Source organism: Amphimedon queenslandica, unplaced genomic scaffold, assembly GCF_000090795.2.
Source record: "Amphimedon queenslandica unplaced genomic scaffold, v1.1 AMPQUscaffold_13447, whole genome shotgun sequence".
Classification (NCBI taxonomy): Eukaryota; Metazoa; Porifera; class Demospongiae; order Haplosclerida; family Niphatidae; genus Amphimedon; species Amphimedon queenslandica.
In genome coordinates this window covers 146,660-164,298 of record NW_003546317.1, presented here as the reverse complement: position 1 = coordinate 164,298, position 17,639 = coordinate 146,660, and the positions used below count along the sequence as shown (strand labels likewise).

The 17,639-nt window shown below is 37.0% G+C and overlaps 6 protein-coding genes across 6 annotated transcripts in view; 5 read left to right on the top strand and 1 right to left on the bottom strand.

Moving 5' to 3' along the window:
* LOC105312427 (degenerin del-1-like) overlaps positions 1–968 on the top strand; it is a 9,632-nt gene extending 8,664 nt beyond the window's left edge. The window contains exon 2 of the mRNA XM_019995363.1: positions 3–968. Within this exon, the coding sequence (XP_019850922.1) occupies positions 3–840 (838 nt within the window). The 3' untranslated portion in view covers positions 841–968. The remainder of the gene's footprint in view (positions 1–2) is intronic.
* Positions 969–1,002: 34 nt separating this feature from the next.
* On the top strand, positions 1,003–2,660 carry LOC105312426 (acid-sensing ion channel 4-like). Its single transcript, XM_011405057.2, has one exon. It carries the CDS (start codon positions 1,027–1,029, stop codon positions 2,521–2,523), a length of 1,497 nt encoding a protein of 498 aa, XP_011403359.1. The 5' UTR covers positions 1,003–1,026; the 3' UTR covers positions 2,524–2,660.
* Positions 2,661–3,046: 386 nt separating this feature from the next.
* Positions 3,047–7,508, bottom strand: LOC100637582 (bleomycin hydrolase-like). The gene is made up of 8 exons (XM_003385827.3): positions 7,215–7,508; positions 6,567–6,864; positions 6,221–6,307; positions 5,470–5,628; positions 5,160–5,318; positions 4,872–4,939; positions 4,560–4,677; positions 3,047–3,478 (listed from the first exon to the last, which is right to left on the bottom strand). The coding sequence occupies exons 1-8, from the start codon at positions 7,463–7,465 to the stop codon at positions 3,242–3,244; spliced, it is 1,377 nt and encodes a 458-aa protein (XP_003385875.1). The 5' UTR covers positions 7,466–7,508; the 3' UTR covers positions 3,047–3,241.
* A 136-nt stretch (positions 7,509–7,644) lies between these two features.
* On the top strand, positions 7,645–9,316 carry LOC100635059 (GTP-binding nuclear protein Ran). Its single transcript, XM_003385808.3, has 5 exons — positions 7,645–7,831; positions 7,951–7,997; positions 8,058–8,142; positions 8,486–8,799; positions 8,954–9,316. Exons 1-5 carry the CDS (start codon positions 7,651–7,653, stop codon positions 9,173–9,175), a joined length of 849 nt encoding a protein of 282 aa, XP_003385856.2. The 5' UTR covers positions 7,645–7,650; the 3' UTR covers positions 9,176–9,316.
* A 28-nt stretch (positions 9,317–9,344) lies between these two features.
* Positions 9,345–10,287, top strand: LOC105312425 (E3 ubiquitin-protein ligase RNF168-like; the record flags this gene model as incomplete). Its single annotated transcript, XM_011405056.2, has 1 exon — positions 9,345–10,287. A coding segment is annotated over one exon (687 nt), but the record flags the coding sequence as incomplete, so codon positions are not given.
* The window catches only part of LOC100634808 (calcium-transporting ATPase sarcoplasmic/endoplasmic reticulum type-like), a 12,768-nt gene continuing 5,320 nt past the window's right edge, over positions 10,192–17,639 (top strand). The window contains exons 1-16 of the mRNA XM_019995338.1: positions 10,192–10,450; positions 10,577–10,594; positions 11,751–11,833; positions 12,101–12,205; positions 12,483–12,621; positions 12,798–12,964; positions 14,440–14,595; positions 14,754–14,837; positions 14,978–15,071; positions 15,130–15,260; positions 15,926–16,014; positions 16,132–16,237; positions 16,448–16,603; positions 16,714–16,806; positions 17,014–17,134; positions 17,344–17,444. Of these exons, the coding sequence (XP_019850897.1) occupies positions 10,333–10,450; positions 10,577–10,594; positions 11,751–11,833; positions 12,101–12,205; positions 12,483–12,621; positions 12,798–12,964; positions 14,440–14,595; positions 14,754–14,837; positions 14,978–15,071; positions 15,130–15,260; positions 15,926–16,014; positions 16,132–16,237; positions 16,448–16,603; positions 16,714–16,806; positions 17,014–17,134; positions 17,344–17,444 (1,761 nt within the window). The 5' untranslated portion in view covers positions 10,192–10,332. The remainder of the gene's footprint in view (positions 10,451–10,576; positions 10,595–11,750; positions 11,834–12,100; positions 12,206–12,482; positions 12,622–12,797; positions 12,965–14,439; positions 14,596–14,753; positions 14,838–14,977; positions 15,072–15,129; positions 15,261–15,925; positions 16,015–16,131; positions 16,238–16,447; positions 16,604–16,713; positions 16,807–17,013; positions 17,135–17,343; positions 17,445–17,639) is intronic.

The following is a 17,639-nucleotide window of genomic DNA, read 5'->3' as shown; positions in this document are numbered from 1 at the left end:
AGTGCATATAATGGTCAACCTGATCGTAAGGTTACTCTTGCTGGGCCTCAGTTTGGATTGAATCTTGTTCTCAATGTCAGTGTATCAGAATATTCAAGGCTGAGCAGCTCTAATGTGGGAGTTAAAGTATCAGTTCATGATAGGAATTCTATACCAGTCCCTCATCAAGTTGGAGTAACTCTCTCTCCTGGAAAAAATTCTTATCTGGCCATTGAAACAGTAAAGCACATTGATAAGACCAGAGAATCAAACTGTGTTAGACATGACAGATCTCTTGATTTTTTCCCAGGATATTCTTATGCTGTTTCTACTTGTCGTATTGATGCTGAGTATAGAAATTACGCTGATGTTAATAAATGTGGTTGCTCTCCTGAAGTTAACCCTTCATCAAATGTTAACACTCGTAATTGCACAATAGCTGATATCTGCTGTCTCTTTCAAGAAAGGCGTACCTTTGATCCATCAGTCAACTGTCCTCCATCCTGTGAATATCTTTCCTATGACATCCAGCCAAGCTATTCAGATTTATACACTGATGGAGAATCAGGAAGAATAAATTTGATTTCACTTTATGTTTACTTCGATACTATGCTTGTTACTCAGCTATTCACTGATTATTCTTATACATTTGCTAATCTGTTAGCAGATATGGGAGGTCTGCTTGGTTTGTTTACTGGAGCTAGTGTCATTTCTCTACTGGAAGTGTGCATACTGTTATTTGATGTTCTGAAGAGCCTGCTTTTAACACCACGTGTAAATAAAGTTGTTGCTGAACTGGAAAATAAAATACATTTGCCCGAAGTCGAAATAGAAGAACCAGAATCAGATGATTCATTGTAATTCCATGCAAGAGTGCATTAATGATAAAAGTGGTATCATGCACTCTTGGTGACTATGATCAATATTATTACTTTTCATAATGTTTGTTTATAATGATTGATGCACTAATGATGTGTTACATACAGGAAGCACTTAATTAAAACTTAACAAGCCCCTCCTACATTTGAGCAAATTAGCAAAACAACAATGCCATCGAAAGACAAAGGTGAGAATGATCCTCAGGAAAATACTGGCGTCAGAAATAGGAAGGAAAAGTCCTGTCAGAACCCACAATTCACTAAATGGGCAGAGAGCTCTACAATTCACGGGGTGGACCACATCTTTTTGGGGAAGTCCAAAGTGAGGCGTGTAGTGTGGGCAGTCATCCTCCTCTTAGCCATCGGGGGCTGTCTGTACGGGATCATAGACCGCTCCATATACTTCGCTAGTAAGCCTACGGCTACAACAGTGACTGCTGACATCAATGAGGATGGTATCCCCTTCCCTGCGGTAACGATTTGCAACTTGAGTCCCATCAGTCGTCAGTATGCAGACCAACACAACCTCACCAGTCTCCTTAGCTACATCCTTTTCACGGACTCTAATACCCATTCAAAAGGATTCATCTCATCCAACTGTCAAGCGAATCTCGAGCAGATCACTGATACCACGATTACCCTTAAAGACGTTTTTAGAGATGGCGCGAGGAACAGCTCCTTCATACTCGCCTGTCATTATGGAAGTGCTCGGAATAAAATGGATTGTGCAAACATGACGCTTCGGACAACCCTAACGCCCCGCGGACTTTGCTACACTTTTAACGGGGACCCCGCCTCCCCACCACTCCTTGTAAGATCAGTCGGTGAGCGTTTTGGTCTACGCATGATATTCAACATAAGTCAGTCAGACTACACTCACTCTATCAACGGTGACGCTGGCATTAGAGTATCCGTGCATACCCGTGATGAGAAACCAGATCCTCTTTTAAAAGGAATATCAGTTCCTCCTCGTTCCCATGCCTCCATTGCCCTCTATCCAATACGGAGTATCAGTAAACCGGAAATCACTCGTTGCGCTCCGACTGATACTCAACTCTCATATTTTCCCGGCCTTTCCTACACGACCTCGGGATGTCAAGCAAATGAGCATTTTGAGCGAAGCCAGGCCCAATGTGGCTGTGTTGATGTAGCTGAATCTGCTACTAATGATTGCACTGTTGAGGATATATGCTGTCTCTATGATGAAGGGACTTCCACTGATACTCTAAACTCCACTTGTCTTCCGTCTTGCAATAATATGATCTTCAGTTCCTCGGTGAGCTACTCTCAGTATCCGTCGGATGTAACCGTCTCCCTTTTAACTTCTTTTCAAAGTCAATCGGCCGAGTCTATTGACGATAACATACTAGCTCTTAATATTTATTTTGGGAGTTTGCACACCATTGTCACTAGCACTTATTATACTTATCTGTGGTCTGGTCTGTTGGCTGATATTGGGGGGCAGCTAGCTTTGTTTGTTGGAGCTAGTGTCATCTCTTTTATGGAGTTGGTTCTGCTCTGCTTTGATGAGACTAAATGCTCCGGTGTATTTATTCGCAAAAAAATCAAAAAGAAGCATGAGGAGCATGAGTTAGAGGAGAGGGATGACAAAGAAAGTCTTAATGGAGGAAAGATAGAAGACAAGCAAGCTAACACAAATGTATAAGCTTTTCAACATCTTTAGTTATATTTCTAAGTCTCTAGACTGTCTTGTGTCAGTAACTGTGTTCCTTTTATAGAAAAATATTTTTAAATGTCAGCAATTAAAATTTCTTTTAAGTAAAGTGTTATTTGTTTCAAAAATTCATACTCTATTGCACATTAGTAATGTGTTACTACAGATGTACATGTAGAAAGCTTGAGCCAAGCTTTGGATGACTATATAGTTGTGAATGCCAAATTTTAAAAGCATGGAGCATTTGCTGCCAACGCACTCTCCAAAAATTGTAATGAAATTAATATTTAGTATGATTAGTGTTATTATGCTTAGATATAATACATAGACATATGCCTTATGCTGCAAGTCAAAAATGGTTTAAAAATATATGCACTAATTTTTTTGTACAAAATCTCATATATGTTAACTACATGCATGTTCAAACTACATGCATGTTCAAACTACATGCATGTTCATGCTTTCCTACACACGAGTTGAGGAATTGAGCTATGAATTTTGGGCTATAAAAGACTTTTAGATTCCAAAAAGTATATAACTCAAAATTGAGAAATAAACAGGACAGCCAGAATGAACATAATGTACTAGTACACGCACACGGTTAAGGTAAACTTTGATAAGAAAATAAAAATCAACCTACACAATACAAAGAAAGATTCCAGTCTATAAAATAAGTTACTAAAAACAATACTAGTAGCACTATAAACGTCTAGTTGGAGGCGAGAGCCCCCATTGGATCCCACGGAGGAAGGACTACTGCCTCTTGCTTCAATACATCAACAATCTCTTGGGGAACATATTTCTTATCAACGACTATTTCATAGACGTACTCAGTGAACCAATCATCGGTTGCCATGAGGTATCCATACTGGCCACAGTCAGTACCCCAGGAGTTCTCTACTCTCCAGCGTACAGGAACAGTGCCTACTTGTGAGGCAGACTGGTCCTACAAATAAGAGAATTTAAATATAATGCACACAATATTTGGATGCCTAAAACTGAAACATTTGTCAAAAAAGGCTAGATATCTACATTTTGTGATGTACATATTGATGTACTTGTGCTCTGTAAAAAGTTTAAGCCAATTCCAACTTTAATTTTTCAAGTCTATATGACCATTTTTAAAAAACTCCAAATTTCTGAAAAATAACCTGTACTATAGCCCATGGTTCTTTCCAGAAAATGGCTCCAAAATCACCCCCAATTTTTATTACATTTTCTGATACATATTGATGTACTTATGCTATGTAGAAAGTTTGAGCCACTTCCGACTTCAATTTTTCAAGTTATGGCCATTTAAAAAAAAACTCAAAATTTAGGACAAATACCCTGTACTATAGCCCATGGTTTTTTCCAAAAAAATGGCTCTAAAATCACCCTCAATTTTAATTACATTTTCTGATACATATTGACGTACTTACGCTGTGTAGAAAGTTTGAGTCGATTCCAACTTCAATTTTTCGAGTTATGACCATTTTTTAAAAACTCAAAATTTAGGAAAAATACCCTGTACTATTATAGCCCATGGTTTTTTCCAAAAAATGGCTCCAAAATCACACCCAATTTTTATTACATTTTCTAATACATATTGATGTACTTATGCTACGCAGAAAGTTTGAGTCAATTCCGACTTTAATTTTTCGAATTATGACAATTTTTAAAAACTTCAAATTTTGGAAAAATACCCTGTACTATAGCCCATGGTTTTTTTCCAAAAAATGGCTCTAAAATCACCCCTAATTTTTATTACATTTTCTGATACATATTGATGTACTTATGCTACGTAGAAAGTTTGAGCAGATTCCGACTTCAATTTTTCAAGTTATGACCATTTTTTAAAAACTCCAAATTTCGGAAAAATACCCTGTACTATAGCCCATGGTTTTTTCCAAAAAATGGCTCCGAAATCATCCCCAATTTTTATTATATTTTCTGATGCATATTAATGTACTTATGTTATGTAAAAAGTTTGAGCTGTTTCTGACAAATATTTTTCAAGCTATGAGGATCAAGTCTAAAACTCTAACCTTCAGTTGTACTGCAGTGATGAGCATGGCATGAGTCATGAGTGACTCTCCATACTGGAGCCTCTGTGCTTTAGTCATTCCAAGTATGGAGACTCCCAAATGAAGCATGGTATCATATCTAATTAAAAAGATACAATTAATAATAATAATAATGATAATATATAAATGCAAAGTTGATCAACATGTATAAAAATAATTAAAATGGCCACCATCTTGAAAGTAAAATTATTGCCTAGAATTAATTATAATACGAGTAGTGCCTTGCTCACACCTACTGTACAATACTATTACATGTACATGTATTTCACTTACACTTCAAGGTCATTGAGACCACTCTTCCTTTGCAAATGGGCACCAACATCACAACCAAACCATACAGGCTAAAGGGAGAGGGAGAGAAAGAGTATCAGTTAAAATGGTTTAACCAATAAAATATCACCAAAAGATACATTATAGCCAGAAGCTTTCAAGTGACTTAATAACTTTTACAAACATCTTCTTTTTAATTTGGACACAAAAATTTCATAGAACAGAATGAAACAAAATTAATTTTTCCTGAAAAGCAACTGGCTATAAGGTACTAGTAAAATGCCTCCATACCTCTTTGTCTCTAAGAGAAGCAATGGCGTACTTCTTGAGATCATCACTGCTCAGATTAACGTACCTCACTGGGTATCCTTCCTTCATGTTACCAAGATACTGCACAGTGTAGAGGCGATGGAAATCATGAGCTGGTCTTGGATCATTGATAAGACAAATCTACAATGTAAGAGAGAGTACAGAATAATTTTTTTAAAATAAATAAAGTGTACATAATTGGAGTGGTATATATATATGGATCAGTAAATGTATTAAAAACTAAAAATTTTGTATGCAACATTTTTATGAAAAATAATGAATAATTTCTTACCTTAGACTCAACATCAAAAACTTGCTTCACGTAATCTTCGTAAAAGGATTTTGGAGTTAGATTAGGATAGTACTTATAGTAGTGTCCTTGCTTGGACTTGTATTCCCAATCAAAGGTAGTGGGCGGGACACCAAGAGCTATGACACAGATCCTATAGGTCTACATGACAAAAGACACTATCATAAAATTAAGTCATCATATCTATCATTTTATTATTATTATTATTATTATTATTATTATGAGAGAAAAGGGCAACAAAAAGAGAGGAAATATATAGAAAGGAGGAGAGGGAGAACCCGAGAGAAAGACAAAAGGAAAACAAAATAAACAAAAGTTAAATAGACCCATTATTATTATCATTATTATATATAATGATTATTTTATTGTTAAGGTAGGTTAGAAAAAAAAGTTGAAATATGCAATGAAATATGCAATGAAATATGTAAGTTGGAGAAAATATGTTAGAAATAAAATATAATTAAGTTAGGAATAGATAATAGATTATTATTATTATTATCATCGTCATTGAAGGAAAAGTCCTTTTACTTAAGAAAATTACTGTACAATCACAAACTAAGTGTTCCATGCTTTTAAATGTCGGCATTAATATTTACTTGTAATTGAAGGCTAAAATGAAAGTGGCATCATTGTGATAATAATACTATAATAATCCTTTTATAGTAATTAGTTAAAGTTTATTTTGTTTAACATCAAAACTTATAAAAGAATGCAAACACTAGCTCTCTCTGACCTCTTTCAACATGGACAGCTTCTCTTTCCTTAGCTCTTCATCAGTAGCTTCAGTCATACCTCGCAATCTGCAACAATACTCGCGAAGCTAGAGAATAAAAAAATAACACACAAAAACAACAATAAAATTTAATCTTTTAATTTCTAAATTTAAATTTTTTTAAATTTTGAACTCCAATTAAAAGGAGTTTGTGTTTGTATTAAATAATACAAACACAAAAATTAAAAGGAGTTTCCTCCACAAGTATTAACAAACGTTACAAGAGTTTACTTTTAAGATAAAGTACATTAGTTTAATAGGAAGGGGGTATTTCCATAGTGTGTGTGTGGGGGGTTGTCCTCTTTACCTTGTTAGAAATTATCTTGTTCAAATTACGACTAGCCTCTGAGCTATGGGTCTCGGGGTAGTACACTTTGGGTACCAAACCGTACTTTTTGACAAGGTTGACAATCATGTCCCACTGCCCACCATCATTGTAAGGTTCAGTGAGAAGAAACCCCATGAGACGCTCCTCTAGAGGCTCACGTCTGGTTTGTATGAAGACCTCAAGGAGGTAGTTGGTTCGCTCTATCTTGTCCCAGAAGAAGAGGTAAGCCTGACTGAACTCAAAATCAAAGAGATCAAACTTCTTGATGAAAGGGATCCTTAACGAGAGAGAGGAAAAGAGAGAGAGAGAGAGAATGTGTACGCATGTACTTTAACATATACAATGGTACCGTATAGTAGGAAATTTTGGTGGGAATCAAATTTGGTGAATTGGCATTTTGATAGCAATTCACTAAAATAAAAATCCGCCATTTTCAGCAATTATATGCATGCTCAATGGCACGTGACCACAAATTCGCCAAATTAAAATCCGCCAAATTAAAATCCGCCAATCACCTAAAATTTAGCAATTTGCCAAATTTTACTCCCTCCAAAATTTCCCAGTAAGTTGGGTGTGGTCTGATTACAGGCGAGACTTTAACATGCTAAACAAAAAGTACGTCCTAACCTCACAGCGTTGAGGAAAGCAAACAACCAGCACCTCCCGGAGGACCTTTGGTTCGTAACTGGCTTCCCTTCTTCCATTACTCCACAATTGTAGACATGAACGCGTCCCTTAAGCTTATCATGGTCTATCATGCTGTCCAGTAGCCCTTGTTTAACGGCAGAGTTCCTTGCCACTTCATATTTGGGTTCCTCTTTGTAGCTTTTGTGCAATTCCTGTATCAGCTCAGGAGTAACTTCTTGAAAGGAATCCATCTTGCTTTGTTGTTCTTGGGTTATCTATGGGCGTGGCAAGCGAATACCAAACTCCTCCCACAACATTTACTGTTGTATATTCAAATATCCGGGAGTGCGCTAAAACCACGTGGTTAGGTTTGTATACTTGAATGTTCCGGAAGTGCACTGAAACCACGTGGTTTTATGACTTGTCTGGTATACGCATGCGCAGAATGTCAGAATGCTGTTTCCCGGGGTGGGGCTACGCATGCGCAAAGCTCAATAATTGCACTGCAAAGAGGCAAACTGGTTTGAACCGGATTGGAGGAGTGCTAACCGCATCTCTTGACTGCTTCTCGCTGCCTCTTCTCTTTACTCAGCACTCTGCACTGTATAAAAATCCTGGTAAATCCGCGTCCTTATCTGTCATTACATATTCCTTCAAAAAGCGACACAGCGAGAGAGTGTCATATTTTAAAGTCCTTCTATCAAGTATTTTTACTACAAATACTTTTTAAATACAGGATATCTAACAATGGCAGCACAACAAGAACCAGTAGCAACTTTCAAAGTTGGTGGATTTTATTTGTATTAATGTTTCTAATTAATGCCCTTTTCAATTTTTTTTCAGCTTGTTTTGGTTGGTGATGGAGGTACAGGAAAAACGACTTTTGTCAAGCGTCACTTGACGGGAGAATTCGAAAAGAAATATGTTGGTCAGTTTAAATAAAATTGAAATTATTGAATTACTTTTTTACAATTATTTAAATACTGATTTATTTTGCCTTACATGTTGCACATGTTTGTGTCCCATTTCAAAGGTGGGTCTTTTATTAATTTTATTTATGGATAATGGATAATAGAGATGGGTGTGGTTTTATTAATAATATTCATTGCAATTGTGTGCAGCATTGCAGTATAAACTAAGGTCCATGATATTACATGGATAGATTAAATTGTAGGGGAATATCAAATATCTTGAGCATAATTAACATGAAATTGAAATTAAATTAGTATATTTAACATGAAATTGAAATTAAATTAGTATATCTTTTGTAGCCACGCTTGGTGTTGAGGTACATCCACTCGTCTTTTACACAAACAGAGGCCCAATCCGGTTCAATGTCTGGGACACGGCGGGTCAAGAGAAATTTGGTGGTCTAAGAGATGGCTACTACATCCAGGGACAATGTGCCATCATCATGTTTGACGTGACGTCTCGAGTTACATACAAGAATGTGCCGAATTGGCATCGGGATTTAGTCAGAGTCTGCGAGGGCATACCCATAGTCCTTTGTGGGAATAAAGTTGACATCAAGGATCGTAAAGTCAAGGCCAAAGCTATCACTTTTCATCGAAAGAAGAATCTTCAAGTAAAGAGAGAGATGTGGAATTTAAAGAGTGTTCATATTTAAAATAGAGATTTTTTGAGCGCTATGTGTATAACTAATGTGCTTGAAACATTTATATACAGTACTCATAGTAAAAAACCAACTGTCTTTCTTTCTCTCATTCCTTCTTCTCTAGTACTACGACATCAGCGCTAAGAGCAATTACAACTTTGAGAAACCTTTTCTCTGGTTGGCAAGAAAACTCGTCGGTGATCCCAATTTGGAGTTTGTGGAAATGCCTGCCCTCGAGCCGCCCGAGGTCCAGATGGACCCAACTTTAGCTGCCAAATACGAGCAAGAGCTAAAGAGTGCGGCAGAGGTAGCATTGCCCGATGACAATGACGATGATGATTTGTAATAATTTAACGAACTACAAACTTTTCTTTGTGTATTTGTTCAGTTGTACCCCTCGCTATAGTAATTTTAAAATAATAACAACAATGATAGTAATGAAAAATAGTAGTAATACTGTTGTTCTAAAATAATTATAATATTTTTAGTTGAGGGTTAAAATTTCTATGTAAATTAATAACTCTGCCCCTTACCCACGTGCAACAATGTCTCTTCCAGAGTGTCCAGTTTGCTTAGTTCTTTTGGAGGTACCAGTGACTCTTCCTTGCTCACACGAGCTTTGCCTGGAGTGCTACAAGAGCTCTCTGGACTCCGCTAACTTTTACTGTCCACTGTGTCGGAAGAGGTTTTCCTCTTGGTCCAGAAATGTGTCAGATCCTGTCAACTCTAGAAGGCTGAAGGAGCTAGAGTCCACATACAGGAGTCTGGGTCCAATAGAAAGCCTCAGACTGGCCACTACCTTAAGAGAAGGCGAGGAGGAGAGACAAGAAGGGTCTAGCAGCCGCTGTTGCTCCGAGGAAGGTGAAATAAATTCTGAATATACTCTAGCTGTTGAGAAATACCAGCTGGAGAGAGACGAATTGGAAGCTGAGGATAGAGAAGCATCGCTTAGGCTACAAGAGGAGGAGGAGGAGCTAGCGATTGAGATGAGCTGTCAACTCATACAAGACGAAAGCCTTGCAAGGGAAATCATGCAGAAAGACCAAGAAGCTCTTAATACTGAGATATCAGATCAAGTAGAAGCAGACAGAAAGCTAGCACTTGAACTTGAAAAGGAACTGAGAAAAGAGAAGAGGGTCCCAAAGTCAACCAAGCAAGAAGTGACACTTTATAAATGGTTTAGTGTTGTACCCAAAAAATAAACAAAACTTTTGATATTACACGTGAGCGTAGCAATTTCATTGGCTAAAGTGTCGCCCGCCACATACACGTGGCTCGAGGGATCTGATTGGCGGACGTTGGACGGTAATGATGATAATAATTAGTGATCTGACATTCACCCACTTACTTCCAGTTCCCTTTTATTTGTACTACACAAGAGAGGCCACGCTTTTAGGAGCAGCTCCCAGCCCCTTCTGTCCTCCCTCACTGGCAGTCTCGCACGCCAGAAACAAAATATAAAAAAGAAAGCAGCATAATTGTAACAGCCAGCAAGTCACCAATATGGATGATAGCTACTATCACGAGGTTGACGCCATTTTGGAGCATTTTGACGTTAAGCCAGACGTTGGACTGGACGAGGAGAGAGTCAAACAGCAGAGAGCTAGCTTTGGATGGAATGGTAAAGGACCAGTGACTTTTAAAATGAATAATGACTCGATTCAATAATGAGTGTTTGTTGCTTTTGTGGTCTGTAATTAAAAATGTGTCAAAACTACCTCATCCTCTCTCTTTCTCTTTTTTTTAGAATTGCCAGCAGAAGATGGTGAGTAGATCATTTATATTCTCTCTCCCTCCCTCTCTACCATTCAAATCTCTTATTCTTTTGTTTTAAATCCACTCTCATACATAGTTCCATACTAGCATGTACACACATACACTTGCATTCTTTCATTACTGTACAGGACGTTAGTAATTACCACATGAATCAATGCCTCTCTGCATTCTCTTGTTAAATACCTTCTTCCTCCTTTCTACATACCTGCTATATGTAGTATTTATCACCTTTCAAAGCAAAATGGCTGCATATTGTGGTAACAAAAAGAAAGAATAGTCATCATTTTACTCATTTGCATGTTCTTTTAAGATATTCTGGAACAAGTGTTCATCTCCCTCCCTCTCCCCTCTCTCTCTCTCTCTCTCTCTCTCTCTCTTTGAAGTATTCTAGTCTTTGTTTATCGTCAGCTTTCAAGGAATTCATTATTTATTATTTTTGTTTACTTTTCCTTGAATAACATTTGCATTATAATTATAATTACTTCCCAAGTTTACCCATTCAGTTGTCATGAATAATGATAAAAATGATTTCCACAATGTCCATGTAGAAGATATACATGTACATCTAAATGTGTAGGAATGACTTTTGAGCTGTAAAGTTTTTGAGTCAAGTTTGCATATATTTTTGAAATGACAAAAAAGTAAAGATATTTTGTAGTCCTATCTATCATTCATTGGTTCCATTTCTAATGTAATGATTGTACTAAATATTAAAGCTCCAAATGTTGGTGTGTATGTACATGTATGTAATAGCTAGGAGTTATTCCTCTCAGTGTGGTTAGATGAGGAATGTTGATAGTTGTATTATTGATTAGGAATTATGGTCCACTGTTTGAAGTGTGTCTCATATAGAGGCCTGAACATCCTGTCTACAACTAATGGAGTATGTCACTTCATTGTAGAGTAAAGTGATGCTTAATGATCATGAATGGGTGATGATGATGATGATGATGATGATGATGATGATGATAATAGCCTACAGTACATCTAGTTGTAATTCTGTTATAGTCTATACTTGTAATGATCTGTCTGTCAATGTATGTATCAATGTGATATCACTTCATCCTATGTTTGAGTGACTTAAGGGGATAGTAATTCATGGACTCTGTTCTTTCTTTCTCTCTCTTTCTCTTTGTTTTTTATAGGCAAGTCCCTCTGGCAGTTATTCCTAGAACAGTTTGATGATCTTTTGGTTAAAATTCTTCTGGCAGCTGCTACCATCTCCTTTGTAAGTTTGGCTCCAAATTCTTACTATCATTAGCCAATGGACATCCTTCCTTTGTGTGTTATGCCCTTGTATCTGAGTGTGTAATTATCATTGCATATGCTGTACCTGTGCTCACTATACTACAAAATAATGATAACTGTAGATTATATATACGTGTATATCTGTATGATTATTTATATATGTACATGTATGTGCTATTATTTGTTTTTATAATGTCATTTTTCTCTCTCTTTGTTTCTCTCCCTCCCTCTCTCTTTCTCCTGATAGATTCTTGCTTGGTTTGAAGATGAGGATAATCAAACAACGGCTTTTGTCGAACCGTTTGTAATATTGACTATTCTCATTGCCAATGCTATTGTTGGTGTTTGGCAGGTAAGAGAGAGACATTTAAAAAATTTTTGAATTCGCGCATCTCTGGATAACATTTCCTATTCTGTTTCTTTATGTTGATTCACCTTTCTCCCCCCTCTCCCTACCCCCTCTCTCTCCCCCTCTCTCTCCCTCTCTCTCTCCCTCTCTCTCTTTCTCCCTTTCTCTCTCTCCCTTTCTCTCTCTCCCTCTCTCTCTCTCTCCCTTTCTCTCTCTCCCTTTCTCTCTCTCCCTCTCTCTCTCCCCCTCTCTCTCTCTCTTTCTCTCTCTCTTTTTAAAGGAAAGAAATGCTGAGTCAGCCATTGAGGCGCTCAAGGAGTATGAGCCGGAGATGGCAAAAGTGATAAGAAAAGGAAACTCAAACCCAATGAGGATAAAAGCAAGGGAGCTTGTGCCCGGAGATATTGTGGAAGTGTCAAGTAAGAGGAGTAATGGAATCATCTTAAACATTAATTCTTTCTCTCTCTCTTTCCCTCTCTCTCTCTCACTCTCTGTCTCTCTTTCCCTCTCTGTCTCCCTCTCCCTCTTTCTCTCTGTCTCTCTCTCTCTCTCCCTCTCCCTCTCCCTCTCCCTCTCCCTCTCCCTCTCTCTCTAGTTGGTGACAAGATTCCAGCTGACATAAGAGTGATAGAGATAATGTCCACTGTCCTAAAGATTGATCAATCTATACTGACTGGTGAACATGTATCTATAATGAAAATCACTGATGCTGTACATGACAAGCAAGCTGTGAACCAGGATAAAATTAACATGCTATTCTCCGTAAGTACATGTACATGTATAACAACAGAGAGAGAGAGAGAGGAAGGGAGGAGAGGGAGTGGTTTAAAAGAAAGATTGTGGCCATGCCAAATTTGTTTATGTATTGTATCCATGTACATGTACATGTACATGGATAATAAGCCAAATAAACATATGCACATTTGGATTTTAACATTACAATTTTAATATTTATAATTCCATAATTCAGATATCAATTTTACTGTTTTTATAAATATAATAAAAATTATATTGTACCAAATACTATGTGTATACATACACCACAGTTGTACAACTGTAGTTGTACATGTACATGTGCATATATTTACATGTACATGTACATGTACCTCTCACATTTCTATAAAGGGTAAGATGATCATTATTATTAATTTCTTTATTATTAATGTTTCCATGGTATTGCTAACAGTCCTGGCTGTTATGTCAGAAAGGAGGCTTTGGTCTGATATCTGTATCCTTTTCACAAGATGAAATAAATAGGGACAGGCGAATGCAGGTCCCTTTCATCTTGTTACTAGTGCAGTGTACATGTACGTGCTGTTATTGTTATTTTCAAGAGTGAATCGGTACTACATGTACATGTAAATGGCAGAAAGGATATTACGTACATATGTGCTACCATTAATTATTGCATGTATGAATCGTTATTTGTAATGTCATACTTACTATGCTAAAATGGCTCTATCTGTATTAGATCTACATTTGCAAAAGCTGACCACTTAGCTACCCTTTGCATACATGTACATGTATTTCTCATTATATTTTGTATTCTACATGTACATGTACATTATAAGCACATTACATGTATGTTTACTTGTACATGTATTGTTGTTGTTGTTGTTGTTGCTATAGCCTTTGCTGCTACTATCAAACATACTGTATAGATATTGTTTAATTTCTATAGTATACTTTAGGAGCACAAACTGACTGATTACTGACTGATCTATGAATCTCTTTTATCTTAATTGCATGTTGTATAAGTGCATGTTTGTGTATGTAGTCCTCTTCTGTTTGTTGTAATTGGGTAATCTTGTTAGCATTCTTCTGGTTACCTTTTCCTCTTCTCTTGTTTATCTTGAGCTCTTCTTGACGTGTATCTACTCCTTTGTGTACGACCGTTTGTGTGTACATGTACATGTATTTAATGGTTTTCTAATTGATATAATTATAATGGCCTGTTTCCTGTTTGAAAGCAACTGAATTAGAGAGAGAGAGAGAGAGAGAGAGGAGGGGGAGAGGGAGGGAGGGAGAGAGAGGGAGAAAGAGAAGCACTTTTGTTTTTCCTTGTTACATTTAATTATGATTCACATTCCCTGGATTACTGTCAATGATAGTAATTCGAATTATTGATGTGCTAAAAAGACCATCTCCTCATCTCTCATACGCTTCTTCTAAACGCTTCCTCTAATCCCATACTAGCTAGCACACATCCATTACAATCATGGTTGTCTTTTCTCTAGGGGACAAATGTTGCCTCTGGCAAAGCAAGGGGTATAGTGACAGGGACTGGAATGAAGACTGAGATTGGTAAGATCAGGAGAGACATTGCTGAAGAGGAGGACTCTAGGACTCCATTACAAGAGAAGATCGATGAGTTTGGACAGCAACTATCAAAGGTTAGTAATGTACATGTATTTCACTTAAATGTACATGTAAAAAGTACATGTATTTTTATCCCTTGTCCTTTATCTTTTTAACTTGCTTTATTTCTCTCAATCTTCTCATTTCTCTCTCCCTCTCTGTGTTACTGTGTCATCCTTTCTCCTCTCATCAGGTTATATCATTGATATGTATTGCTGTATGGCTCATTAACATTGGTCATTTCTCTGATCCTGCTCACGGTGGCTCATGGGTTAAGGTATGTACATGTTATACTGTACTCTAATGTACTTAATGTAATGTCATTAATTGTATTTATAATAGACAAGTACATGTACACTGTATAATTGTAATGATAATAAAAGTGTTGGTGTGACCTATTCCTCTCTCTCTTCACAGGGTGCTATTTATTATTTCAAGATAGCAGTTGCTCTTGCTGTGGCTGCCATCCCCGAGGGACTTCCTGCTGTCATCACCACCTGCCTGGCACTAGGTATTTTATAATTATTATGTCATCATAACTATAGCTCTGACTACCACATGTATACCAGGTACCCGCCGAATGGCGAAAAAGAATGCCATAGTCCGTAAGCTTCTTTCTGTGGAGACTCTTGGGTGTACTTCGATAATATGCTCAGATAAGACTGGGACTTTGACTACTAACATGATGTCTGTTAGTAGAGTAAGTTATGCACTTACAATATTGTATATATTACCGTATAGCGGGAAATTTTTGAGGGAGTTAAATTTGGCGAATTTGTTGTTTTGATAGCCATTCGTCAAAATAAAATTTGCCATTTTGAGCCATTATACACATGCTCAATGGCACATGGCCACAAATTTGCCAAATTAAAATTCACCAATCACCACAATTTAGCAATTCACCAAATTGTAGCCCCTCCATAATTTCCCACTATACAGATTATGGTACATCGTTTGCAGGGTTTCCCACAGTGGCTTGGCATCTTGCACTGTTTCTTTTTGGTTGATTGTAAATTTGCTCAAAAATTGGGCTAAAGTTCCTGTGCTGTAGTACAAGGACTTTGGCCCACAACTTTAATAATTCATGACAAATTCAAATTTGATTGGAATCAGCTCAAACTTTCTACGCAACATAAGTGCATGTACGTGTACATGTATGTGCATCAGAGAGAAAATTATAAAAGTGGAGAATTCTCTCCTAGTCTATATTGAGGAAATTTAGCCACTATATTATTGGCCCAATTTTTTTTAGCAACTTGATAATCTTCTGACAAGAAGCTGCATGAAGGGTTGAGTGCTATGCCAAAACCCTGGATGTACTGTACAGTCTATGAGTGACAATTCATCATTTTGTTTTTCTTTTAGTTTTTTGTTGTCGAGGCTATAGATGATGGAAGTGTTGCATTCAATGAGTTTGAGGCGTCTGGATCGACTTATGAGCCAAGTGGAGTCATGTTAGGAATATAACGTTTGAATGATTCTGTTATCTCTCTTCCTCCCTCCCTCCCTCTCTCTCTCTCTCTCCCTCCCTCCCTCCCTCCCCCCTCTCCCTCCCCCCCCTCTCTCTCCAGTACCCTTAATGGCGATAAGGTTACTGGCAGTCAGTATGCTTATTGCCTAAAGGAATTGTCTGATATCTGTGTTCTGTGTAACGACTCAAGTCTGTCTTATAATTCAGTCAGTATTAGTATCATCAACATGTACATGTATGGATCAATTCACTGCTTCTACTGTTATCATTAATTATTTATTCCTATTATCATTATTATTTTCAAAAATATAATAAATAGCTATAGAATATACAATATTATTAATCATTTATGTATCGATCTACATGTGCATGTATTAATTTATTTTTTATTGTTTATTTACTTATTTTTATTATAGGACAGGAATACTTATGAAAAGGTCGGTGAGTCGACTGAGGTTGCTCTGAAGGTTTTAGCCGAAAAGATAAACGTGGAGGATGTCGACAAGTCAAGCCTCACTCGGGAAGAACTGGCCACTGCCTGCGCTGATAATGTTCATAAAGAATATAAAAAGGTAGAATAATGTTTGATGTGATTGCAATGTCTACTTAGTTGAATTAAAAATTATCCCTGATACTCTCTCTCTCTCTCTTTTTTGTCTCTTACCTTTTTATGTTGTTTTAGGAATTTACGCTCGAGTTCTCTCGTGACAGAAAGTCAATGAGTGTGTACTGTCGGAAACAAGGAGAGGAAGACGACCCAAAGATGTTTGTAAAAGTAAGAAAGAGAGAGAGAGAGAGAGAGGGAGAGGGAGAGGGAGGGAGGGAGGGAGGGAGAAGGAGAGGGAATAATGTGAAAAAAAGAGATGAGTAAATAGAATAGTGGAGACAGAATTTTTAGTTTTTAAATGTCACATTGTGCGTGTATGCATAAATTCACATTTTTTGTTAATGCACGTTGCATTGATGGTCACATGATTGATAGGGTGCCCCAGAAGGAATATTGGATCGTTGTAAGTTTGTCCGTGTTGCTGGTAAAGATCGTGTGGAGTTGACTGGTGACATAAAAGCCGAGATACTCTCTCTCGTCAGCAAATACGGAACAGGTAACTTGAAATTAACAGCCTAAGATTTGAAGTAATGTGCTGTACATCTGCTATAATAAATTAATAGTTCATACATGAGAAAATATGATTTGTTTTTTCTTCACAGGCAGGACTTTGATTATTATATAATTTGCATGTTTGCCTAATTAAATACTTGAAAGAATATTTTATTTTTATTCTTCTAATTATTATTATTTATTATTTTTTAGGTCAAGATACACTGAGGTGTCTTGCAATGGCCACTGTTGACACTCCCGGGCCTAAGGAAGAAATGAATTTAAAAGATTCTAATAATTTCGTACAATACGAGGTAAGCGTACATGTACATATATACATGTATTACTAGTAACATATGCTACGTGTACATATATGTATGTGTTTATGTACGTGTATATGTAGTTATGTTGTACTCTTGTAAGATAATTTGTTTTATAGTTGCTGTGTGTACATGTATATCCTGTCTTCATTATCTCTCCCTTTTTATTTTATTACTCTCTCTCTCTCT

Excerpts from the sequence above, each read along its gene's own strand:
- LOC100637582 (XM_003385827.3), bottom strand. The coding sequence starts at position 7,465 with ATGGATTCCTTTCAAGAAGTTACTCCTGAGCTGATACAGGAATTGCAC. Across the intron at positions 6,865-7,214 it reads GCTTTCCTCAACGCTGTGAG|GATCCCTTTCATCAAGAAGT; the intron begins GTTAGGACGTAC and ends TCTCTCGTTAAG. Across the intron at positions 3,479-4,559 it reads TCACTGCAGTACAACTGAAG|GACCAGTCTGCCTCACAAGT; the intron begins GTTAGAGTTTTA and ends TCTTATTTGTAG.
- LOC105312426 (XM_011405057.2), top strand. The coding sequence starts at position 1,027 with ATGCCATCGAAAGACAAAGGTGAGAATGATCCTCAGGAAAATACTGGC.
- LOC100635059 (XM_003385808.3), top strand. The coding sequence starts at position 7,651 with ATGCGCAGAATGTCAGAATGCTGTTTCCCGGGGTGGGGCTACGCATGC. Across the intron at positions 7,832-7,950 it reads TGCACTGTATAAAAATCCTG|GATATCTAACAATGGCAGCA; the intron begins GTAAATCCGCGT and ends TTTTAAATACAG. Across the intron at positions 8,800-8,953 it reads ATCGAAAGAAGAATCTTCAA|TACTACGACATCAGCGCTAA; the intron begins GTAAAGAGAGAG and ends CTTCTTCTCTAG.